The following is a 27223-nucleotide window of genomic DNA, read 5'->3' on the forward strand; positions in this document are numbered from 1 at the left end:
TAATTAAATAAAATAATTCAAAAACTTGGGCTAAACTTTGATTATGAATAAAAAATACACTTTTAAACAAACCATTTATTTTTGAATGGTGCTTTCAAAGTTTTTAACGCAAATTAGCCGTTACGTTTGTTAACACATTTCATTATTTATAAAAATACGGTTATTTATAAAAGGCAATGCATTAAAGTATAAAAATTACACAAATTACAGTAATCTAATTTTAATAACAATATCTCTTTGTTAAAATAAAATCACTTAACTAAAGCTCTGTTTTCTTCTTTTCAAAAGGAAGAAAAGAGCTTAGCATAAGTTTGTTGACAACCTGATAAAAATAACTGAGACAGAAATATGAATAAAATGTTCTGATATATGCAGAACAAAATTAAAAAACATTTATATTCCATGAACCTCCTTCCAAACGATAAAAATGATCAATCCCCCCACTCATGAAATGATTGTTTCGTTTAATGAGCTCTTTTGTCACCAATGGAACAGCTCGAAAAAGGGCTTTCTGTTGCCAAAAAGTAAAACATAAAAAAGGGGAATGAAATAGCTCAGAAGCTTTATAGGCTCATAATCTCGGCCTAAGAGGTAAATTAAAAGGACTTAGAGTAGTGGAGGAGGGGAGGAACTTCCAGCGCTTAGGGGTGCTTTTTATGAGTGGAAGACCTTAGGATGAAGTGTTTAAAGCTCGTAATAGGGCCCAAGTGACTGTCGCTTTATGACAGGTAAAAAAAGGAAGAAAAAAATTTTCTTCAACAATGCCTTTCTTCCTGTAACAAATTGGCGATGTGAAAAATTTTCCACTTGAGAATACAACGTAAAAATTACGTTTGTTTTTAATAAAATGTAAATGGGGTTAGAATAATCGATTAGAGATAATTAAGTGCAAATGCTTACTTCGGGGATGATGTATTATTGGTGTCTTAAGTTCATTTATTGTTATAAAGTGTCATGAATTTTTCTTCTTATTTTTATTATGTTTTATTATTCACTTTAATCGGTAAGCACTAAAGACATCGCATAATTCTTTCAAAGAATTATAAAAGTTTTGAAACTAAAATTATATTATTTAACTATTCCCAGTGATGTAAAAGGATATGTGATGAATTTATAGTTAGATTACTTTTTCAATAAAATGGCACGCAAAAGTAAAAAGTGCAAAGATAAATTAACTATGAAAAAAAATGGTGCCTGAAACAGATCGGTATTCTAGAATGTGCTTCTAGATGGAAAAAGAATGAGGACTACCGGTATTACAGAACGAGTTTTCAGATGCAAAAAGAATGAGGATTACCTTTATTATAGAACGAGCTTTTAGATGCAAAAAAATGAGAACTACCGGTATTATAGAACGAGTTTTCAGAAGACTACCGGTATTATAGAACGAGATTTTAGATGCAAAAAGATTGAGGACTACCGGTATTATAGAACGAGTTTTCAGATGCAAAAAGAATGAGGACTACCGGTATTATAGAACGAGTTTTCAGATACAAAAAAATTGAGGACTACAGGTATTATAGAACGAGTTTTCATATGCAAAAAGAATGAAGACTACCGGTATTATAGAACGAGATTTTAGATGCAAAAAGATTGAAGACTACCGGTATTATAGAACGAGTTTTCAGATGCAAAAAGAATGAGGACTACCGGTATTATAGAGCGAGATTTTAGATGCAAAAAGATTGAGGACTACCGGTATTATAGAACTAGCTTTTAGATGCAAAAAGATTGAGGACTACCGGTATTACAGAACGAGATTTTAAATGCAAAAAGAATGAGGACTACCGGTATTATAGAACGAGATTTTAGATGCAAAAAGAATGAGGTCCCCCTTACTACTTGTGTTATCTAAAAATAGATTCCTAATTGTTACAATGGAGGGAAAAGAAGAACATTGAAAAAAAAGAAGAGAATTCAGAATTTTTTTTAATGAAATCAATTAAACCCATGAATATTATTTGGCATTTATAGAAAAACAAAAAACAATCGGAATTTTTTAATGAAGTAAATTAAACCCACGAATATTATTTGACGTTTATAGACGCCTAATTGTAATTCAGCTTTAAAGTTTGTATAAGCTAACTTCATCTTAATATGCTTATCAAAATTCTCTTCTATCAATATGCTCTACACTATTATTGATCATGATACAAAATACAATATTTATAAAAACCCTTGCGGTTAAAAAGCAATATAAACAAACATCATCATTGAAAACACAAGGCTCTTTTGAGATTATAGCCATTCGGCGAAAGAATTTCAAACCATGCATCTTGTTTGGAATCAAAAAAGCCGATACAAATATTCCTCATTCTATTTCGAATTTTTTCTTGAAAAATGTAAACAAGGCATAAAAGGACTTCTATTCCCATATACCTAGAACTGACTGCTACTTTAGACCTATATTATCGACCCTTTTGGCTTTCAAAAATGCTTTTTGCAGATTTCTTCTTATCTTTTTTTTTCTCCCTTAAAAACGAACATATCTATGCAAAAAACGAAAAAGTAGCATAAAGAAAGGCTAAAGAACCTTCGATCAAGAATTTTTTTTTCTTCCCCGTTTTTATGCATTTTAGATGAAAAGAAAATACCGACAAAGAAATTCTACTAGATATGCGATTTTCCAACCTTCTTTTTTTTTTTTTGGCGAAAAATGGCGAAAAAATATGAATCGATACGCACACACGAGAAAAAAAAAATGGCGCATCGAGAGTTTAAAATATGTAAGAAAAGACGATGAGTAAGAAAGAAGAAAAAAAAAATGAGTCAAAGATCAAGCGATTTTTTTTCTATGTGTGGAAGAATGTGGAGGAGAAAATATTGATCGAAGAAAAATATGCTTTTATGGGTTAGGAAACGCAAAAATGCAATTATGATATGGAAAATAACATGGATCAAAATATTTTTTCGCTGCTGCTGTGAATGAAGTTGAAATAAATGATCTTTTTCCTGTCAAATAAATATTTAATTTCAAATATGAGAGAAGGATAAATTGGGTACTCCATAAAGAGTAAAGCGTTTTTATCGGATAAAAATTTATTTTCTCGTTTCCCTTAGAAGCTTTTAGAATTTTTATTTCCTTTGTTGATGTTTTCAGAAGCAGATATGACATTAAATAAGCAAAAATGAACAGTGCTGCGAATAAATCCTGTTGAATTCGAATTAATAATGTATTAAATCTAAATATTTAATTTCAAACTTTATAATTCATTTTTTTAAACTCTGTCGTTATTTAATTTTTTGAAAGATTATTCTATTATCGTTAGAAGTTTCTCTGTGCAAATTTTAAACACGTCAATTCATAGAGCTTGTTTCTAAAAACAATTTCGGAAGATTACTTAAAACAACTCTTTTGCAATAAAATTTAATATTTGAGATGTTTTAAGTTTTAAAGTTGCAGTAAAATTATTTCTTAAGTACAAATGGAACTTTTTTTTCATTTTGATAAAATTTAAAAGTAAAAAATAATTCTTATGTTAAAATATAACAAATTTAACATGATTTTCTTCATAAACATTGAAATGGGAAATATTTGTGAGGAAATAGTTTTTTAACACATGTCAATCGATGTAATTGATTGAACTTCACATAAAATAATCGAAAAAGTTTTGAATAAAATAATGTTTCACATCATGGTAAATAAATATTTGCAATTTACTTTTTCTTATCACATTTTATTGTCTTAATTGCTTATCTCTTATTTTATTGTCCATTGTCTATATAGTCTTAGTATCACATTTTATTTTCTAATATAAACTCTGTCGTTAATTTTACTGTTGAGTTTATTTTACAGTTAACTTCAATCCTATGCTTGCATTTTGATGCCTCTTAACTCATTTTTTGAACCAGAAAGTAAATCATTCCAGTAAAATGTAAACGAAAATTGCGATGAATGCACAAATGTGCATAAAAAGGAATTATAACTCGTTTGCTTCGTTTTAAATGTTATTCTTAATTCTGTAATGATGTTTGAAGAAAATAGAGCAATAAATGAAATTTTAAATAATAATATAAAAACCTTCCACAGTAGCTGAGCACTTAAAAGTAGTTAATAATGATAATGTAATCCTAAGGTTCTATATCATTTCAATGTAGAATAATATGTTTAATTTCTTGATTCTTTTAAAACTGATCGATTTGCAAAATTAAAATAAGCAAACAAATAACAAATTTATCTTTAAAATGCATTACTTATGTAAACATGTCAAATGTTTACATTATATTCTAAAATAAATTTTGTAAGATTATACAACCTAAAATTTACTTGTGTTTCCAATATTTCCTATACAAATAGGAAATATTTCCCGGTTTTGTTTCATCAAATAAAGAATAAAAAATTCTGGATCAAATTACAGTAAAAAGTACCGACACTTAGGGTGCCGGTATTTTTGTATCTTAAATCCATTTTTACTGGAATATGTTAAGAACAAAATATCTGATATACAGTAATATTTACAGTAATAATTACAGTAAAATCACTGAGTCACTCGAATTGAATAAATATTACTGTAAAAATTACAGCTTAATATTTTACGGGTGATGCATACAAAGTACGGTTTTTTTTAATACGGTAATTACATTTGAAATTTTCTACAGTGTAGGAATATTCCTTTTTCCAGATTCCCTATATTAACTGCAAATTGTAAATATCTATTAATATTACAATTCTATTAATACTTAAAGTTCAAAATTGCTATTGATGTCTGTATTAAATTGTGAAATTCCTCACTCAAAGTTTTCTATTTTTATAAACTTATCTTCTTTATGTTAATGAATTAATTTATAAATACGAGATGAAAAAACATTTTCAATATAATTTTACGCTTATAATTTAAACGAATACACCCCAGATATTTGGAAATTATAATCATTGTTTTTATTGTTGTAAATTTGCAATCCAATATTCAAGTTATATTATTATTATGATTTATAATCCAATATTCAAGTTTGCTATCTCGTGTAGGGTGTTACAACTTTTATAACTTATGTTTTCTATTATTTATTCAAAATTATTTGCAAAAAAACCCATATAAATGACTTAAATTCCGTTTTATATGTTAAATCAAGCCCTACAGATATTTCACAATTTATATTATTTTCACTTATTGTTATTGAAAAATGTAATACCGTTATTTGCGAAATTTGTATAAATATCCAATATTGCTCGTTTTTATAAACGTATATTGTACACATTTTTATGAAGCATTTTACAAATGAAAGATAGAGAAAAATATATTTAACTTTGTTTTGTATTTACACTGTACTTGTGACAAAAAAATTATAGGTGAAAAAATATATGATACTGCTATTTCGGTATTAGCCGCGGAGAACTGAACTAATTATTAATATTTGACATAAACACCCAGTATTCACACTAAATTAAGTTTCAGTCAAGCAAGTAATAACTTCACAACTCAAAAACTCATACTTTCTTCCCCTCATTTCTCTTATATTAAATCATCACGTGTTACCCCTTTTCGAATACTCTTGACACGTCCTGGACAGACAAGGCCAGATGTCCTCATGTCCTCGTACTTAATACTATTTTCTCCTTGTTTCACCATTTAGATAATGAGGTAGTGGCAACCGGTTCTAAATAATAAAAGAGAACCACTCGGCGTTGGTCCAGATCACGCTCCGTCCTTAACTTCAACATGCAACACACAAAAAAAGAACAATCTCTTTTGTAATGGGATGGAGTTGATGATTTTGGTGGCTGTCACGTCAATCCTGTGGGAGCCGCTGTGGTCATTTCCTCGCGTTCTTCTGGACAGAGTGGATAATCAGTAACGGTTTTGCATTGGAACGCTTTGTTGGTTGTTTGTTTTTGGTATCTTTTGTGAATTAGTGATGTCACAGATGATTTATGTCTGGTTTGGTAATATGATATTTCCGCACGGGATAAAGGGTTGTAAAAGGCGCATTTAGTTTAATATCGTAAATGCTTTTAATGAAGTAGTTTTGATAATAATTTGCAAATAAAAAAAATTTTGAGTATTAATATAGCTAAAAAAGGACAATATAAAATATAATCATTTGTATAATATTATATAAAGAATAATTAAACGTTAATCATAAAATTAATTTATAAACGAAGTGGTACTAAAAATTTAGTGAATTGAAAGTTGTTTGTTTTTGCCAGATTAATCATATCATGTTCTTCACTGCACGCTTAAAAATAAAACTCTTCCCTTTTGTGGATTGAGCAAACATTGGGCTGTATTTCATTAATTTAGAGAATCATTTCGTTAAGAAATTATGCTATTTGTGACAAAACGCGAAATCTCAATTGTATGACGAAAATGTTTCCTCAACTTGGAACCTCATTGCAGTGCATTGGGCGAGATTGTTAACTAGAATGACAAAACTAGAATGAAGACCATACGATCGAAAATAAAGTGCCTGAACAAGCCGAGCGGGCTACATGGTGATCAATGCGTTGGTCTCGTACCAAGAAGACCTCTGGTTCGAATCCCGCTTCGGGTATGAGAGTTATTTATCTCACTGCTCTATTCGCCCATCATGTGGGTGACCTATATGGTATCTACGATAAAGTGATTACCAGAAAATTTAAATTCATTAGGCGCTACGAGGTTTTCTTATTTGGGGGGAAAAATAGAAGGATGAAATATTTATTTCATTTTGATGAAATTCGTTTCTTCGAAGAAGTGACAATTATTTCGTCACTTTGACGGAATTTCAACTTAAAGTATATAACAGAAAACGGTTTCGTCAAAAACGAAGAATCATTAGTGAAATTTGAGCATCCATTTTTTAAAGAGTGAGAAAAAAACAATACAAAGAAAGTGAGAATTTTTTTTTAGCTGAGTCAAAGCTCAAGTCCTAGTAGGTAATGAAAAATAAATTAAACTCACTATAGAAAAAGTAACAATAATAGATATTGATAAAAGTATAAGAGGAGAATAAATTCATATAAAGGAAATTATTAAAATGTGATGACAACTGACGGGCATTTTTGGAGTTCTTTCGTGTAATGCGCTTATAGCTCGCATGTTTTTATGCACATTAAAATGAGTGGATTGCTTTTACAGTACACGGATATCCGTTAAGGGTTGAAAATTACAATCGATTGAAGCATCCAACAGCAACAAGAAGGACAAACAAATTTTAACAGTGTATAATATCCACAAAGCATGCAACAAAATAGACAGCATTTTAATTTGTTATCAGCAAATTTGAATCAAATTGTGAATTCAGAGAAAATTCATTCATAACTAATTCATATAATGCGTCATAAATCATGAAAGTATAAAATATATAATGTCTCTTTTCACTTTTAGAACATATAAGCCAGTATAATTCAGCTCATAAAATCCCGGCAAAATTATAATTAAACAGCAAAGTTCATATTAATAACAAAGAGTCATGGTGGCTCAAGTGATAGGGGGTCCGCTTTCTAATAGGTGAACAGGGTTCGAATCCCAATGGTATGATGTTTAAAAATGTTATTTATAGATCCTATTTTAGTCTTTAAATATTATATAATAAAAAAACACACATATTTAAGAGCAATGTGGAGTTTTATTAATTTGATATACATCGCACGTTTTTTTCCTAATATTTTGAAAACTTTAAGGCTACAGTGGACCTTTATATTGCCAAAAATTGATAAAAATTTCTTCTTTTTTATTTTGGACATATTTAGACACTTGTTTCATTGCTTTTTCAACTGAAATTTTTTTTTTTAAATTTCGTCATTTTTTGAGAAGTTATAGGGTAGTTTCGTTTTCACATTATGAAGCCACGCCCCTTTTCTTACACAAAAAGCTGTTTTTCTCAAAATTGAAATTTTGTTATGTTTCACGTATTCAAAATGTTCCAGTCGACTTTGTTTTCATCCTATTGAGATGAAATTTTTTTCTAGTTATTTATATGTATATTAGATTAAGTTTATGCATTTGTTTCTGTTTTATAACAAGTAATAAAAGAGTTATCGGGTTTCATGTACCTAACGACCTTTATTTTGAAACAAAAATCTACATAAAATTTGTTTTTTGGTCATAAATTTAAAATAAATTTAGGAAAATTCCTATATAATGCATAAAGCTTTTAACATTTATCTCTAAAAAAAGAATATTAAAAAAAAAAATAAAAATTTTAATTTAAGCCGCTGGGAGCATTTTAAAATTGATGAAATTTTTTTTAAAAAATTTTAAATTTCTCAAAAATGTTCCAAATGTTTTTTCCAAAAATTTTTGCAAGGGCATATCTTGATAGAATACATAAGTTATAAAAAAAGTTTTAGTGTAGCATAAAAACTAAAAAAATTTTTTTTGAACGTCCACTGTAGCCTTAAAATAAAATCCAAAGAATTTTGTGAAAAAATTTTCGGATAATATTATTTATTTTCAAACTTTTTTAATCAAATTAAAACTATTTCAAAAGTCATAATGAAAAGTGAGCTTGACAAAAACATAAATAGCATAAAACAGCGAGCATGAAAAAATTTATCTCATTAAAAAATGCATCTCTTATCGATAATAAATTTAGGGCTAAGAAAAAATTGACTCTGATTCAAAATGTCGCCTCAGGGATAAGGGAAAAATAATAATCTCTCCAGATCGAAGTTCTGACAAAAAGAAGACGTCGAGGAGAAGATATGTAATCAATCTGCAAATAAGGTACCACAAGAATACTTACTGAATTTAGGAAGACACGAGCGAATGTTGGCGACGTCGCAATATTTGTCTTCGACTTTCTTGGCGATAAAAATAAAATCGTTTGAGATATTGCATTAATTCAATCAGGGAACTTCGTTCGACAAATGATTCTTGATTTTTCTTAGCTTTTTGGAAAGATAGGAGGGGTTATTTGGCGAGCTTTAATTGGATTGATATGCGAGAGAACTAATTTATAAATTCTATTCTATTAGGCTCCAATGTGACAATTATTACAAAAGGGAAAAATATATTTTAAAACAAAGAGTTTAAAACCTTTGCATTTAAGATTCCATTAATAAATTAATAAGAAGAATAAATGGAGTAATATATATATAAAGAAAAAATTATAAAGAAATGAATAGGTAAGATATTTTGTAATTGTAATGGGTAAGATATTTGGTAATTTTGTATTAATTGGATTGGTATATTGCATCATTAAATTAAAAATTGTGGTTAAAATTGAATTAAAAATTGAAAAAATACTAAGACTAAAGTGTATATTTCACCACAAAAACCTTTTTGTTTTACCGAAAATCAATTTATAAATTTAGAACAAAAAGTTTTAAAAAAAGAAATATGTATAAAATCTTTCAGTTAATTTTAATTGATTAGTTTGCAAAAGAATTACTTCATCATGATTAGAAATTTATTTTTATTAGTAGAAAGATTTAAAATGCATATTTATTTAACTATGGAATTAATATTATTAAATATTTTGAGGAAGCCATTTTAGAATCAAGATATTTATTTGCTTGTTAAAAATAGCATTTTGATCAACAAATTAATAATGACTAGATTATTATTCAAAATGAATTGTTAGAAATAAAGATATTTTTAGAATAAAAAGTAACCTAATTTAAATATTAAAACCTGTGCACAAAAATGAATGTTTTGATGTTAGATAAATTTTCAGTTAGTTATATGATGTTCCTTTTACTATGAAACTTACTATTTTGCAACAGTCTAAAGAGAAACATGCATTAATGTTTTCAGACAACAGTAACGTGTAGGTTTTCGCAATATATAAATAAATATTTCTTTGTCACATATAAAAAATATTTCAATAATGTTTAAATAACCATTAATTTTCAAATTATAATAGAAATACATATTTTTTTAATATAATAGCAGATAAAGAACCGCTAGAGAATAAAAGTACTTTGAATTGTTGTAAAATTTACATGAAATGCTTCTTTACAAAATCAACTTAAATCTTAGTTCAATTGCTAATTTAAACATTTATGTCATACAGTAAAACCAAATTTCACATTATAACATAGTATATAGATTTAAAAAAAAACTTGTTACAAAACTGTATTATTGATTTTTAGAAGACTTGGTGGTTCAATTAATATATGTTTAATAAATAGTTATCATACATAATTAGTCAAAAGCAAAATGATTTTAAATATAACCATCAGTTAATATCGTCTTATGCAAGTTGACTTATTTTGATAAAAATTCTTCAATCAAGAGCTTATTTCTCCATTAATTAGTAATCTACTAAAAAAGGGAAATTGTAAAAAACCATCGTATGTAAAAATAACTGTTGTATATAAAACAAAATTATCCAAAAATTACTTTACATAAATACTAAATTATGTATTACAGCAATTTTACAGAAAAGCTAATTTTATCTTACAACAACCACAACAAAACAACATTATCAGTCACAGGAACAAAACAGCCTCATCTAAAAACTACCAAACACGAAACAGCATAGTCTAAAAACTACCTAACACGAAATAACCTTATCTAAAAATTACCTACAAAAAATAATATTATCTAAAGACTACCTAATCCAAAACATAGTTTAAAAACTATCTAACAGGGTACAGCCTTATCTAAAAACTATCTAATACGAAATAGCCTTATCTAAAAGCAACCTAAAAAGAAACAGCTTTATCTAAAAACTAACCTTTGATGATCTAAATATAAAATCAAAATGCGTTTACTTTCTAACACCTATAAAATAACTTTAAAAGTATATAAATATAAATTCCTCAAATGCTTTTTTATTAAACATGTTAGTTAGATAAACATAAAATATAAGTTTACACAGTGTTTATATTAAAAACATAAGTAATTAAATCTTTTTAGTAGATTCAATTTTAATCATTTTTTTAAAAAAAAGCATCTTTAGTTTAAGTAGATTAAATTAAACTTGAACATTACTTTAGTTACATAATTAAGAATTAAATAAATACTTTTAAGTTAAAACGAACAAAAAGAAATTGTCTGACAAAAAGAATTATAACTCTGAAAAGGTTCTTTCAGTTAATTAAAAGATATGATAATCTTCTTTAGATTCTCGTCTGCAATATTGGCGCCATTATTAAATTATCATGTTTAAGTCAATAAAGAAATGCTTATAGTTGCTCACTTTTATTTGCAGTTTGCTTTCATTAATTAAGAAGAACATCGAAAGAAAACTTAATGAACCGAGTGAGTTTCACGCACTATAAGAACGGATTTTTCCTTTCATAAATTTTCTTTTATTCGTGGAATTATGATTTAATTGGTTCAATTGTTGCATTTCGAAATAATGTAAATATTTATTCCATGCTATTCTTAAAATTCCCTTTAGAATTGGCAAGTTTCGTGAAAAGATGGCTTCGTTAAAAACAATAAGTGAAGATTTGATTATAGATAAAGATAATAAAAAAAGATATCTTGCGTGTCAAAAAGAAAACATTCCACGGAATTGCATAATATTTAAGAATCTGAGTAAAGTCGAAGTTGAAAGCTTGCAAATTATTATACAGTGTAAAATTAAATATATGTAGAAAGAAATTTTTTGATTCATTATTATCCAATAAATGTGGTTATTTTAATCATAATTTATTTTATATGTTTATGCAGCTGTTAGAGTAAGCTAAAATATTTATAACAATATAAATGAATTTCACTTAAAGTTTTGAAACTAACCAAAAAGAAAAAAAAAACGTTTTATTTTTTTTTATACAATTCGTAATCGAATGTGCGTCTCTCTTAAATTTGGAATTTAGATATTTGGACATAATTTACCTATTTCTAAGTTTCCTTTAATTTATCTCATGCTTTAATGAAAAGATTTATTTAGTAGTGCATTAGTTTTTAATAAAAGAAACTAATCTAGATAAAATAATCTTATAAAAATCATCATCAATGAAAGAGAAGAAAGAAGTCACCGAAAGAAATCGATTTAAATAATGTTTTAATTAAACAAAATACCTTATTAAAATTATTTTCAATAGACAATTTAAAGTTTTAATCGCCAATTACTTTTGGGTAGCTTAAATTAAGATAGAAAAGAAATTAGGTATACAACCAATATAGAGTAATATGATTGAAAAAGTATTTTGAATAACAGAAGGATTAAAAACCAAACAACTGAAGCAATTATGTCCGAAGTTTTATATTGCTACTATTAGTAATGCACACATTGTGCAGTTTTATCAGATTTTTTTAAAGTATTATTTCGTAAATTTATTTGGAAAATGCAAAAAAGGAAGAAAAAAAATCTTATTCAATTTTCGAGTCTTCTTAGAATATCTTACTCTCACTTTATAATTTATTATTTAATTAGCAATAAAAAAATCATTATCAAAATGCATTATTCATTTGTTGTCATTTAGCCACCATTTAATATATTTTTATTTCTTGTCTAACTATTCAATTTTGATATATTGTTTCCTTGTAATCATTTGAAATTGTTGTAATATTAAAAAAAAAAAGGAAAGTCCTTATTTGTTGAAACATATAAATAAAGTTGACACTCTTAATGGAAAACTTATAATAAAGGAACTGTAAAACTAATTAAAGAAACACAAGTTAAAATATTTCCTTAGAAATAAATTAAACTAATGTCCTAAGAATTGACTATACAAATATTAATATATTCATAAAAATATTATTCTACGTATATAAAATGAATAATAATACTAACATAATTATTAAATTTATAAATTAAAGATCATGTTTGTATACATTAAATATATGAAATAATAATATATTCATAGAAATCTTTTCAACGCATTTATTAAAATCGATTTATTTAACTTCATACAAAATTATCTTTCCTTCCTGCATATTTTAACCGATGCTTCAAGACGATCAGAACAAAACCTTAGTTTCTCCTCCAACTAACTCTCGTAAAGGAGAAACAATATTTACAGGGTGCACTTGGTTGAATTCATGAAGGTTTTCTAAAGCAGCTGGCATTTGATGCGAAGCTTTTATTTACATAATATGAGAGAGATGTTTACTTATAATTACTAATACGGCTGACAAAAAGAGTAAAAAAAAATGTAACTGAATATATAATACAATGTTCATAAATGTAAATTAAATTGATAACTTCTCATTTTACGTTTATAAACATTGTATTTGTTTTTTATTTTATTTATTTAGAGTGTTATCTTGAAATTTGTTTTATGTTTCGACACAAATATTTGTAACAATTGTTTTCGGTAAAAACATTTTTTATCGCTTTTATATTTTTACAAGTGGAACAAATTGCGTTATTAAACTAAAAACATGCAACACAGTACCACACAAACACCATAATATTTAAAAAATAGATTCAGAACGAAAATCTTACCTTTTTTGCTTCTTCAGCAGTATCACACTGAAAACAAAACTTAAGTTAGATTCTTTTTAGGCAAACAAAACAAAAAACAAGATAAACTATAATAGCCATTAAACTTTAAATATGCATTTTTTTTAAAATATACCCAATATAAGTCATTAAATTTAAAATATGCATTTTCTAAAAAATTTATAAAAATAATTGAGCTGAACTAAAAAATTTTGAACGAGAAAACATTTAATGAACATTAAATAAATTGAACAAAAATTAACTTTGCTTTCTCTAGCGCAAAATAAATAATTAAATATCAGATTACTTAATTCAATAAATAATAATAAATTATTTAAATTTATTTTAAGAGAATTGAATAAATAAGCAAAAATAAAAATCAACAGCTAACCCATAAAATATATACAAATCTTCTGAAAATCAAGATGATTATTCTAATGTAAATTGTATGCTTTCCATGAACAAAACAGAACCGAAGTGATGTATATGACACGACAGTAAGTGTTTATTATATCACTTTTAAATTAGTCTAAATAAAATATAGTAAAATATTTAATGAAATAATAATGTTTTGTATGAAAAACAAAGGGCAAGATTTTATTTTCATCGAGCATTAGAAAAAAAGTCAAAATGTAATTAACTTCAATAATCTTTTTTCTTGGAGTCATGCAAATTTGCTTCAAGATGCGAAGTTAAAACTTATAGTGGAAATTGATTTTTCTGGAACTTGATGACACTATAATATGGTTAAACTTTTATGGAAATACGGTTCAATTAAAAAGAAATTAAAGTCACAGCAAGTCTGCATGATGTATGAGTCAAAATAGAGACAGTAGAGTTAATATTTTAACCAAGTTTTCGGAATTCTAGTAAAAGAAATATTTGGAAAAAAAAGAAGAAAAAAACAAGTGCTATTTTTTTTTTTACCTAGCTGCAGTAAAAAATCAAAATGTAAATACCTTTCAGACAATTTCTTAATCAAATCGATAATTAAAAGTATTTCTAATTAATTAAAGTAATATTATGCAACTAAAATACCAAATCGAGGTGGAATTCGTTCAGTTGAATTTACAGAAATATATTCATAATGGCATCGTGATGAATAGTTTCGTAATCATGTTCAATGATGAGCATTAATTTTATATACAAAAGAAGAAATTACTTGATTTAATTTTTATTAATCCTTTGTGGTGCATAAGTTTAAGAATTTTTCAGGAGAAATTAGTATTTTTACTTACCAGTGGAGCTTCCGGCTCACTCATTGGTCCGATAATTCACAAGATTGTTTTCAAAACACAAATCAAAACACAAGAGAGTAAATCAGCCAATGAGGATAGCGCTGCCGTTTCTCTTGACAGTTACGTCATCATAAAAGGTTAATTTTAAGTAAGTATATTCCAGGTCTGTTAGCACTTTATTCGCACAACTGGATATTAAGAGTCAGTTCAAAGTTTTTTTAAACAACGAGGTAAGCTTTTTTTGCTAAACTGTTTTGGTGATATATCTTTTATCAAAAGTTTCAATGGCATATAATAGGTAAATTGTTTGTTTAGTTTACGATTCAAGTTTGTTTTAATTTTTATGTAAAATTGATAAGCAGTTTCAGGCGCACTTGGAAATGTAACATTTTAGGCATTTTCGCAAGCAAAATACTTAAACTTAAGGTTAAAAAGCAGTTTTTTTAAAATAAATATAAACTGTAATAAACACATTTAATATTTGAAAATTTAAATTTGTTAAAAAAGTGAAACAACATTATATTGCTTAAAAGGGCTAACTCGAAGATAAAATTTGAAAACTTTTCTTAATATACGAAAGATAGCTAATCAATTATTTTTTCGTATTAAAAAAAAACTTTTAGAAAGACAATGCACTATTTGCCAGAATAAAAATAAAGATTTAATGAAAACAAATTTTAGAATTTAAAATTTACAAAAAAGTTAGTTTTTTAATAGTATATTATACCCTACTATACTTATTTGCTCTACAATTTTTAATTTTTTAATTGCACACAAGTTTGATGTTGATTTAAAAAAAGGCAACCTATTTAAGATAGGAAATCCAGGAATTTTGGAAGGTGCTTAAAGGAACTTAATACTATCTTCAAGTATATAATCCATATAAAGATAGTTTTCTAACTCTTTAAACACTAGACATTTCATCACCACTAATTCAAACAAACACAAGCAAATATGAAGAAAAAAACAGGAAAAAAGTATTATTATCCTTTTTATTTTTTCCTTTTTCCCTTAAACCGGAATATCCAAAGAGAAGACGAAAAAGCTTTGTAAATCCACCGTGTTGTGTGTAGACTAGTTGAGATAGAGAAAGCTGAAGCATAGAGGAACAACTGCACTTGCTTGCTCTCTTCCTTTAGCAAGTTGGCAAAAGGGGGCGCTGCGCATGCTTGAAGGACGAGGCTCCGCTTCCCTTAGCCAACAATTGATTTTTTCCCTTTTTCTTCTTTTTCCTTTTGATGTAACTTCGTACTTTCTGTTATTTTTTCCCTCTACACCCATACCCCTTCTTCTCTGTTTCTCATTCTATCTATCCTTTTCCATCTCTATATCCTTCGTTCGTTCATTCCGAGATGCAAGCTCTCGCCGAGAAAAAGAAACTACCAGTAATAAAATGAAAGAAGGGGGGAGAGAGAAAACATAGAAAAAGGGAAAAAATGAGCGAAAGAAGGGAAAAGGGAAGATGAGCAGATAGATGTTGCTGCTCCGTTGGCCCGATGGAAATAAAAAAAAAATACAAATACAAAAAATAAAAAAAAAGGAGGCGGAAAAAGAAATAATAATAAAAAGAAAACAAAACCTAGAAAAAGAAATAAAAAATGGAAAGAGGGAAAACGAAACAAAAACAGGAGCAAAGAAAATAAGAAAAGCCGAGCACGGAATACGAATGGATTTAGACAGGAAAAAAGGAAATAATAGGCAGAAAAAAAAAACTTAGAAAGAAAAACAACAAACTTATAGTAAAAAAGTAAGAAAAAAATTCCTATGTTATATCAAACAATTCTTTTTCGTCTTTACAGATGGCTACTGATTTTATTTCTTTCAATGTTTTTAGTTTTTCCTTTTTTTTTTTTTCTCGTTTCTCAACTTCCCCATTTTATTCCTGTTTATTTTTTCTTCCTCTTTTACACTCTCCCATAAACAATGAAGCATATAAATAAAAAAAAAAAAGATCATACTATCACGCGAAAAACTCAGAATGAGAAACTGTAGAGAAAAAAAAATAAAAACTCCGGGGAAATAAAAAAGCATAAAAATAGATATACACATAAATATAAAAGTAAAAATGGCGGAAATGCAATAAAATACGTTCGCAAATATATCAAAAAATATTAGAAATGGAATCGTGCCCCCAAGTATATATCTACTCGACCAACTTACAAAAAAAATAATAATATGAATAACAAGTTTTTGGAAAGGAAATAGCATTTGTAAACTTTTTGTAAAACTTTAAATTAATTTTGTTTTTATTGCATGGAAATGTATTACTTTTATACGAAGAATTTTAGAAAATGTTATAAATAACATTAAAGTTTAACGTGAGGACTCAAAAGAGTCAGTTATTTTGTGTTAATATTTCTACACGCACTGCCGTAATTTATAGGTGTTGTATACATCTATATACATAATATTCACGAAATATATACACACACAATTTGTCCAATTGCACTACATACTGTATTTATGTAACTAGAGTTACCAATAATGTCTGGCATTAGTATTTTATTTTATAACCGTCCTTGAACAGTCGACCCAATTTTCGATTTATGACTATCAATGTTCAACTCAATAACCTTGTAATTTTGAACGCAATCCAGAAGACAAGGGAAATCTTGGATCAAGTATTAAGAAAATGTGTCTTCGTGGAGGACTTTTCGATTGAACTAACCCGCATTTTTGTTGAATGGTAAGGAAAGCCACGAAAACCTCTCACGGTTAGTCTGATGTCAAGGAGACTCTAACCCCTGATCCGTCAACCACTTAGGATATTTTACGTCAGCACTGTGGTCCGTGCGAGTCGGATGCGGAATGTGTCAACCAGCCATCACTGCTACTCGCCTAATTGGAAGGCGAAAGCTCTATTTATTCCATGAGCCACCACGGGTTCTGGCATTAGAATGAAAATATTACAATGCATATTCTAACATGGAATGATATATGGGAGTTTTAATGTATTTTACAACTGTAGTATATAATGCCAAATACTATTTTGGCAAAGTATGAACTATTAAAATCATGGAGACGGAAACAGTTCATTTTTTTCGATGATTACTCTTTTTTGAAACAAAAATATTATTGAACTTATGGGTAATGAAAATTAATATTCTCTTTTTTTTAAAAAAACCCATATTTTTTGAAATTCAGATTTTACTTTTACCAGCTTTAGAGATTGGTAATAGTATCTGATCAGTAAAAAACATCATAAAAAATAATTAGTGGAAAAATGTTTGTTCAGTAGATATCAGTACAATGTCTTCACACAATTTGTTGAATGGCATTGCTCACTTTATTTACTTTAATGGCATTATCTAAAAAGATTGCCATATATAAATACTGCCTATAAATATCTGTGTAAAAAATTTCATCATTTTAATGAGAAAAAAAAAGAAAAACATTTTAAGAAAAAGTGACTTTTTTATAAAGCAAGAGTTTTCATAGAAAGATGATTTGTTCACCAAAAATTACTTATACAACAATTATTCGATGAAAAATCAGTAGATTGGAATAAAAAATAATTCAGAAAGCACAAATAAGCTAGTAAGTCACATAAAAGTAACAACTTTCAGTATTCCAAGCGTTTATTTGTCATTTTGAAACAAGTGTATATCAAAAGAAAGAAAAATACAGTTTAAATTTAAAAAAACTGTACGTAGATTGAAAAGATTAATTTTATTTAAATGTGGGCTAATTTTATTTGAAAAAGTCTTACTCAGAATTAAATTCGTCACACTTCGCTAGTGGTATTCAAAACTAGAAGAATGAGAATGATCATTTCTGAATTATTAAAGCAAAAAAAAAAAAAAAAAACATGAATAAAGACCAAATCAAAGTAAAAAAATAGACATACTTTCTACTTTCTAGATATCTGAACTCTATTTTTAATGATTGTTTCTTGCATATTACATTTTAACTCCGTTCTATTAGAAATAAAAGAGCAAGAAAATTTGTAAAGTGAGAGCTTATACTTTTGTAGTTATTTTAAAAATTTTGTTATGAAAATTAACATATACTTATTAGCATAAATATTAAATCTATGATGGTTTTTATACATTATTTTTAATTCAGATTATGATATTTTTCAGAATAACACACTCAAAACAAAGCAGGCTAGGTATCACGGGAAAGTAGCATCCAATTTTATAATTTAAAACATCGAAAATGAGAAAAAAAAGTTATCTTTCTTCTCGATTATTTGATACTGTTGTTTGCCGTTATTAATCTTCAGCTAGAGTCTGTATCTTTAATACACATTAAAAACATCTATTAGGTCTCAAATAAATAATCCCAAGAAACTGAAGCGGAAAGATATTATCTGATTGAAAACTTCTTTTACTTCAGATCTGAGCTTATTGCGATTGAAAATGGCCTAAGACATGTTGAGAATATTGCTGAGCCTGACTTTAAGCATATATGGATACTGACGGATAGCAAATCTTCAATCCAACACCTTAGCAACTGGAGGAATGTTGGAGACAGGGCTGCGGCTTCAATTTTGGGGATGCTCTTCAGGCTCTCTGCGGACTTTGGAGTACACTTGCAATGGATTCCATCACACGTTGGAATCAAAGGTAACGAGATGGCGGACTCACTGGCTAAAGATGCTTCTTTGGAACCTCTACAGCCAGATCTACCTTCCACTTTCAACGAGGTCTTTTCAGAGTGCAAAAAAATGTTTATGGACCTCTGGAGGGTTCCTCCTCCGCATAGTTGGTATTTCAGAAAACGACCTGGAAGTGCCTTGCTTTTTGAGGGACCTAGAAGCCAGCAGACTTGTTTATCTCGCTTTGCAAGTGGACACTTGAGGTGTCTCTCGTATGTTCAGGGGCAAAAGACTTTTGGACTTTGCACTAAATGTAGGACTGCTCAGGCTTCGCCCGAGCATATTCTAAACTGTATCGATTTTAAGATCGACGAGGTTTTTTCAAAACCTCATCTGTTTTTAGACTTCCTGGACATTTTTGGACTTATGGAATTGGTCTAATTGGGATGGACCTCTTGGGGATTAGAAACAACAACGAAACAACAACACTTCAGAAATAAACAAATAAGAAATAACAGTCAGCTTGTTTCAAGCTTATGAAAAATAGGTGTCCATTTTCAGGACTTGCCAGGCGTGAAAGTAAAGAAACAAAAATTATTTGAAAATGTCTGGCAAGTTTGGAAAATGGTCTCCTAATTTTGATAAACTTGAAGCACGTCAACTGTTATTTCTTATTTCCAAAGTTTATGAAGTTTACAATCAGGTAGGTTGAGCCGTAGTGGCTCAGCAATAAGGTGAACCTGGCTCGAATCCCAGTAATGGCTAGTCGATACGAATTCCGGATCCGGCTCGCACCAACCACAGTGCTGACGTAAAATTTCCTCAGTGGTAGACGGATCATTGGTAGACGGATCATTAGCCTGATGGCAAATCCCCTTGCCATCTGGCTAACGATGGAAGGTTTTCGTTGCTTTCCTCTCCATGTAACGCAAATGCGGGTTAGTTCCATTAAAAAGACCTCAATGAAGGCATATTTATCCCAGTACTTGATCAAGGAGTTCCCTTGTCTTCCGAATTGGGTTCAAAATTACAAGGCTGCAAAGTTGACCAATAGTAGTCTTAAACCCAAAATTGGGTCGGCTGTTCAACGCGGGCTATAAAATACAACAAAATCAGATAGGTTATATCTACTAGGTCTCTTAGCATGTATGGTGTGTATAAAAGCAAGAAAAAGTACATAGTTGTTTTGGTTTTCTTCTTATATCGGGAAACAGTGTTTGTTGCTCAAAAAAAAATATATATCCCTCTTACTCATATTCTGCAGTCTTTGACCTTAAAAAAAAATTTGAAAATTAAAATTGATCTCAACCTCAAAACAAATTTGAAAATTAAAATTGATCTTAACCTCAAAAGAAATTTGAAAATTAAAATTAATCTTAACCTCAAAAGAAATTTGAAAATTAAAATTGATCTTAACCTCAAAAGAAATTTGAAAATTATAATTGATCTTAACCTCAAAAGAAATTTGAAAATTAAAATTGATCTTAACCTCAAAAGAAATTTGAAAATTAAAATTAATCTTAACCTCAAAAGAAATTTGAAAATTAAAATTGATCTTAACCTCAAAAGATATTTGAAAATTAAAATTGATCTTAACCTCAAAAGAAATTTGAAAATTAAAATTGATCTTAACCTCAAAAGAAATTTGAAAATTAAAATTGATCTTAGCCTCAAAAGAAATTTGAAAATTAAAATTGATCTTAACCTCAAAAGAAATTGAAAATTATAATTGATCTTAACCTCAAAAGAAATTTGAAAATTAAAATTGATCTTAACCTCAAAAGATATTTGAAAATTAAAATTGATCTTAACCTCAAAAGAAATTTGAAAATTAAAATTGATCTTAACCTCAAAAGAAATTTGAAAATTAAAATTGATCTTAACCTCAAAAGAAATTTGAAAATTAAAATAAGAAATATATACAGTAGTACACTCTCGATGTCTCAAACTTCGGTATCTCGAAAACCTTCTCATGTCAAAAAAATATTTTTTCCCTTGGCATTATATATCCATCTAATGTAAATTTGATTTCCCTACGTTGAAGAGTTTCTTCTCAAAAAACTCTGTTATTTCGAATTATTTTTTCGAAATGGAAAGAGAATTTCTTTCGGAAAAATCACAAAACAAGTTTATTGTAAACCAATTCTTTTCTATTTAATGCATAATTATTTTTCCTTCTTAAAAAGGAAATTATCATTGTTGTATTTAGACTTGTAGTCAACTATCATTACATACATATTTAATAGTAGTTATTCTTATGTTTCAAGACTCTACTTTTTAGTTTAATATTTCAGAATATATTTTTCCACTTTTTAGAATATATTTAGTTCTGAACATGTTATCTCGAAAACTTGTTTTCTCAAAATTTTCTTAGTGTCCCTTCAACTGTGAGATATTGAGAGTATACTGTATTTTAAAAATGTGATGCTCTTTTGTAGTACTTTTTCTATACAGCTCTTTAAAGTTTCGGCGCACTAAGATTTGCAACATTTTTTGAACAATTGAAATTATACTTTTTACTCTGGTATTTTTAAGGTCAAAAATATTAGCTGTAAAGAGTATGTATTTTTATTCAGTAAGCGTACGTTATGGTGAGGGAAAAGTGGCCTGCTCCATTTTATTAGCATATTTATGATCAACTCCTTCAAACATTTAAATAAAACTTTTATTTATGTGAAAGTTAAAGGTTGTTGCAGTGCTCAATTTCTTTATTTTACGAACTAAAATCCCAAAGTTTTATGTTAAATATTTTTTGTTTTATTTTTGATTTGATTATTTTTTTTCTTAATTTCACGGTATATCGCAATTTAAAGAGTAAACATCAAAACCGATAAAAGTAAATTTTGAATATGTGTATACCAGACATAAATAACATAATCACTGCCCTTAATATTTATTTTAGATTCCATGTAAAATTAAAATGTAAAATTAAAATTAAAACAAAACATTGTTGTTAGATTATTAATAATTATTGAGATTATACAAAAAATACCGAAAATAAACTCGATTGCATGTAAAAGTATGTAAATGTTTCGATAATTGTCTTTCAAATCTACTTTACTTCCTCCAGCGTTTCAAAAGATATTGATGTTTTTAGTCCTACCTTCGTCAGTAGATTCGGTTGACTTCTATAACGTCTTAATTCTCAAGTTAAAATTTTAACTTGCAATCCCCAATGTGCATACCATTTTAGTTTTGACAAAGCATCTAAAACTATACACTAAATATAGTCATTATAGATCACCCAGAATATTAAGGTGATTCGATTATTGTAGAATTGTTAATACTAAATAAAAAAAAGTTATAATTGCTTTTAAAAAAATAAGAAATTCACAGAATTTTAAAGATTCTGATATCATCCTATTAAAATTAAGAGAATAAACTGCACTACTTATATTGCTATAATAGATTTAAAAAAAATTGTTGTAAGAATATTTTTATTTTTATTATTTCAAAGCTAGCTCGAAAAAGAAGAAGACAAAACAATTCTATTAGATCAGACTTTGGATTGATTAGGATGAAGACCTGGCCATCCAGGTCAAAAACTAATCTATCCTTGAGGAAACTTCAACAAAAGGTCTCGGTCCACCTTTGACAATCATGCCAAATATGATGATAAATCATTTATCATTATACATTATTTATAAATTCTTAATCTAATCAAAGTATGAAATTGAAATTTTAAGAAAAAAAACTTAAGAAAAAAAAAACTTTAAGGTAATAAGTCAAAATGGAAAAGCACTAAAAGAAGCTGAAACCAAATTTGTCTTATGTAAACAATTTAAATAGCAGAAAAAAATGACAGTTTTTGGTTTAACCACTGACTACAGAAAGGTTCCAGTGTGTTAGCAGACAATATGTCCCCTGATGAAGGGCTGTTTTTTCTTACATACATATCTTCAGAACTTTTAATTTACATTATAAATTCTTTAATCATACATTTCATTCAGTAACAAAATGCCTGATTTAGCAAGGAAAATTTTTAAGAAATTATATCCAAGTTTGTATGTATAAATAAATTATACATATCTATCTCTCTACCTATATATATATATATATATATATATATATATATATATATATATATATATATATATATATATATACATACATATATATATATATATATATATATATATACATACATATATGTATATATATGTATGTATATATATGTATATATATATATATATATATATATATATATATATATATATATATATATATATATATATATATATATATATATATATATATATATATATATATATATATATATATATATATATATATATATATATATATATATATATATATGAGGCCCGGTGGCTGAGCGGTAGCGCTTCGCACTGTCGTGTCACAGGTCCCTGGTTCGATCCTCGGGCCGGGCAAGGTTGACTCAGCCTTTCATCCCTTCAGTGGGTCGATAAATGAGTACCAAGCATGCTTGGGAACTAAACATTGGGGGTTCCGCGTTCGGCTGACCACCTGACCGGAACATCTGCTCCTGCACCCCAGAGCCCAAGGTCAAGAAAACTGAGATGGGCACAGTAGGCCTTGGCCCTCTATGGGCTGTCGCGCCACTGAGTTTAGTTTATATATATATATATATATATATATATATATATATATATATACAGAGAGAGAGAGAGAGAGAGAGAGAGAAATAAATACAGAAAAACACGAAGAAAATTAAGATACAATATCAGAAAGCACTCTTTTTGTGGATATAATCGCGTGGGGTGATGAAAAGATTATATCTTTTATTTTCCGGATTTTTTAAAAAAAATTAATCCTTTTTTTTCTTCTTTTTTCCCCCAGTTCCTTGTTTTTTTTTATTATTATCATTTTTCTTTCCCCCCCTTTTTTCATATGTCTGTAATTTTCCTTTGTTTTATCTTCATTTTGAACTTTTATATATATATATATATATATATATATATATATATATATATATATATATATATATATATATATATATATATATATATATATACTGTCCATAGTTCGATCAAGGCATATTTACAACACCAACCTTAAACCTGTTTCGTTATATTGAGATAAAATTGAAACCTTTGAAACATCTATTCAATCTGTTTATGATATAAAAGTAAATTCCCTTTTCAATGAAAGAAAATGCTGAAAGAAGAAAATTTATCTGAGATTTATTCGTGGCTTCACAGGGAACACCAATAAACATCAACCACATACATACAAACACATATCAATACTTCCTGCTTCTATGCTTTCAATCTGAAATTCGCCCGTTACAGATGGCTTCTCTGCAACATTCAGTAGAAATATTACAGCAAAAATAATGTAACATTGCTACCAGCCCTCTGTAACATTTTTTACACCTTTTTGCAAGGTTGAATTCATGTAGAAAAGAAGAAAAAAAAAATGAATTGGAAGAAAAAGACAAACCGTTCCCGCAGCGAAAACATATTTATTTACCCCCATTTTTTTTATTTTTTATTTTATATGTTTGCCGTGAAGCGCCCATAAAACATTTTTCGCTTCTAGTTCAAAATTTCCAAACCCCCTTTGCAAACAATTTTCTATCCCCCTTTTTTCTTGACGTAATAACAGCTCGACTTGGAGTTCCCGTTATTAAGTAGCTTTATATCTTTCTTTTCAGTAAATCTATTTTTATATAGATATATATATATATATATATAAATAAAAGAAGTAGATATAAAGGCATATATGTATTATTGGATGTTTTTTTTTCTTTTTCAATGGTAGAAAAATAATCAATACAGGTAAAAAAGGATTGTTAGATATAAATTTGAAAGCTGTTTCTTAAGAAAAAATTTTTTTCTTCAAAGTTTGTTTTTATAGTTCTCTTACTTGAAGAATTTCGTTTTTTTAGCTCTCTTGTGTATGAAATATAATGTGTGTATGTACCGTGGAGTTAGTTTTTTAAACTTTTTCTTCTCAACTGTCGATTTTTTTTCAAGTTTTTTTTCATTCGTAAGTATCATATACTCACACGATTATTTTGTTTTGTGTTTTTTTTTTTACTTCCGTAGTTTTGCTCATTATTTATGTTTTAAGAGCTCTTTTTTTCTTACTATAAAGTGAACTATACTTTTTTACTTCTCAATGGCATTATTTTTTTCTATACTTTTTTCAGAGAGTGTTTCTGAATTTTATTTATTTGTTTATTTTTTCTTACGTTAAAGTTTTCATTTTTTCTCTTGCCTGTGGTTTCTTTGAAAGTAACGTTTTTTCGGATCTTTATATAAAAAAAGACATCTGCACAGAAGTATTCTATCTATTATATTTTAGGCCTAACTTTAACAGTGTTTTTCTAAAAAATATTTTCAAATTCTACAATTGAAACTTGAGCTATTGATTCTGAATAAAAAGGTTATTCAAGAAAGGCTATAAAGTTAATTTTAAAGAAAATGAACTTTCTTTTGTGAAATATAATCAAAATGTACCAATTTAAAATATCTTACTTACTTATGCACTGTTAGAAATTCCTCAGAAAAATGGTTAAATAACAATCTATTTAATTGTTATTTTATCATTTTCAAACAAAAGAGACTAATAACCATAAATAAAATGGTATACAAACTGTAAACTGTGAGAAAAACCGCTAATTTTCCTGATATGGCTAAAGAACAAAAATTTTATCGCACCAACTAAGACTACTGAATAAGCCCATTAGTTCCTTGCTACAGGGTACATCTTATAACCAAGCGGGCTAATTTGTCTGTCTCATGAACGACAAAACTAGGGTTCGAGTTCCAACGATGACGCAACAGTATTTCCTCCATTTCCAGTGTCCTGCACTCCTCAATTTGTGACCTTGGACTATTGTAATACTATACTCTCACTCACGCATAGATGGCAGCACCATAAAGTTACTCTTTTTTACGGTTTTGAAATCATGCTAGTTGTAAATTGTTAAAAAAAAACGTATATTTTTTTATTAATGGTTTCTTAGCCATACTTGTTTTAAATGGTATTGTAATCGGTTAAAACTGTTCTTTACTGTAAACTTTTGGTTATTTTATTACAACTTTAGAATGAAATTCTAACAGTTTATTTTATTACATTCATTTGGTATTATTGTCCAGGCCAAACAATTTAAATATTTCCTAATTATAATAATGATATTTTAATTAGGAAATATTTATATTATAATATACTAATTATAATATTACTAACTATCAATATTTTATTGCATCTTGGCTGATCAGTTTTGCAGTACAAAATTTTGCAGCTTTATTTCCTCAATTTATCAATGCTTCGCTTGTAATTGATTTATTATTTAAATTATTTTGTATTGATTCGATTCAAATGAACTAACATTATTATTTCACAATATCTTTATCGGTGTGATTATTTTTAACAGTTTAACCTTTTTGCTCAGATGGAGCACGGGTGTTATTTTTATGCATATATACTTTCTGAAGCTTTAATTACAAGTAAATATATATTTTTGAATTTTTAATTATAAAAAACAGTCTTAAAATTAGTAAAAGTACCTGTTTAATTCTCATAATTATATTTGTCCTTAAATATAAAATCCAAAAAATGAAGTGTGATTTAAAAAAGAAAATAAGGTTTTCGAAACATTGAAATATTTTCCAATTTGGTTTTAAAAATGTATACATTTAAACAATCTGTTTTTATGTTTACTTTTAAACATTCTTATATTATTTACATACCCTCAATGAATTACTTTTGAAATAGGATTCATTTCTGAAAACTATAATTTTGTTTTACATATTTTAGACAAATAAATGAATAAAAGAAAGTTTTTTAAATTCTACTTTAAAAATTATTAGAAAAAGAAGGAGAAAATGAATTTGATAGTGATAAATAAAAAAAAGATTTGTGAAAAAAAAATTATAAATATAGGTTGTCTTTTCCTTTAAAAACATCTTACCTTTTAAATGTACTTAATTCATTTCTACTTAAAATAACTCTTCAAAAATGTAAAAAAATTTTAAAAAAAATCCACTTTATTAGAAATGTTTCAATATCAGTAATGCATTCGTAAAAAAATGTTTTATTAAATTATCATTAAATCGTAAACTGAAAGTGCTTATTTTCCCCCTTAATACTTCTAATAATGAGGCAAATGAAATAAATGCTCTTTGAAAAGATTATTAATCATTTTCGCAAGGATTTGAAAAATGAAAAAAAAAGATAAGAAAAAGAAAAA

At 27.5% G+C, this 27223-nt stretch overlaps 1 protein-coding gene across 3 annotated transcripts in view; it reads right to left on the bottom strand.

The window, feature by feature from the left end:
- The window catches only part of LOC107445627 (uncharacterized), a 626385-nt gene that overhangs the window by 221770 nt on the left and 377392 nt on the right, over positions 1 to 27223 (bottom strand). For 2 of the 3 annotated variants that reach the window (XM_071177173.2, XM_071177172.2), the window contains exon 4: positions 13267 to 13293. In XM_071177173.2, coding sequence (XP_071033274.2) covers positions 13267 to 13293 — 27 coding nt within the window. Of the gene's footprint in view, positions 1 to 13266; positions 13294 to 14501; positions 15618 to 27223 lie in introns of those variants that run through there. The other variant, XM_071177174.2, reaches the window with a different exon arrangement.

This window comes from Parasteatoda tepidariorum, chromosome 2 (assembly GCF_982258835.1).
Source record: "Parasteatoda tepidariorum strain Cologne lab strain chromosome 2, Ptep-v5.0, whole genome shotgun sequence".
Lineage (NCBI taxonomy): Eukaryota > Metazoa > Arthropoda > Arachnida > Araneae > Theridiidae > Parasteatoda > Parasteatoda tepidariorum.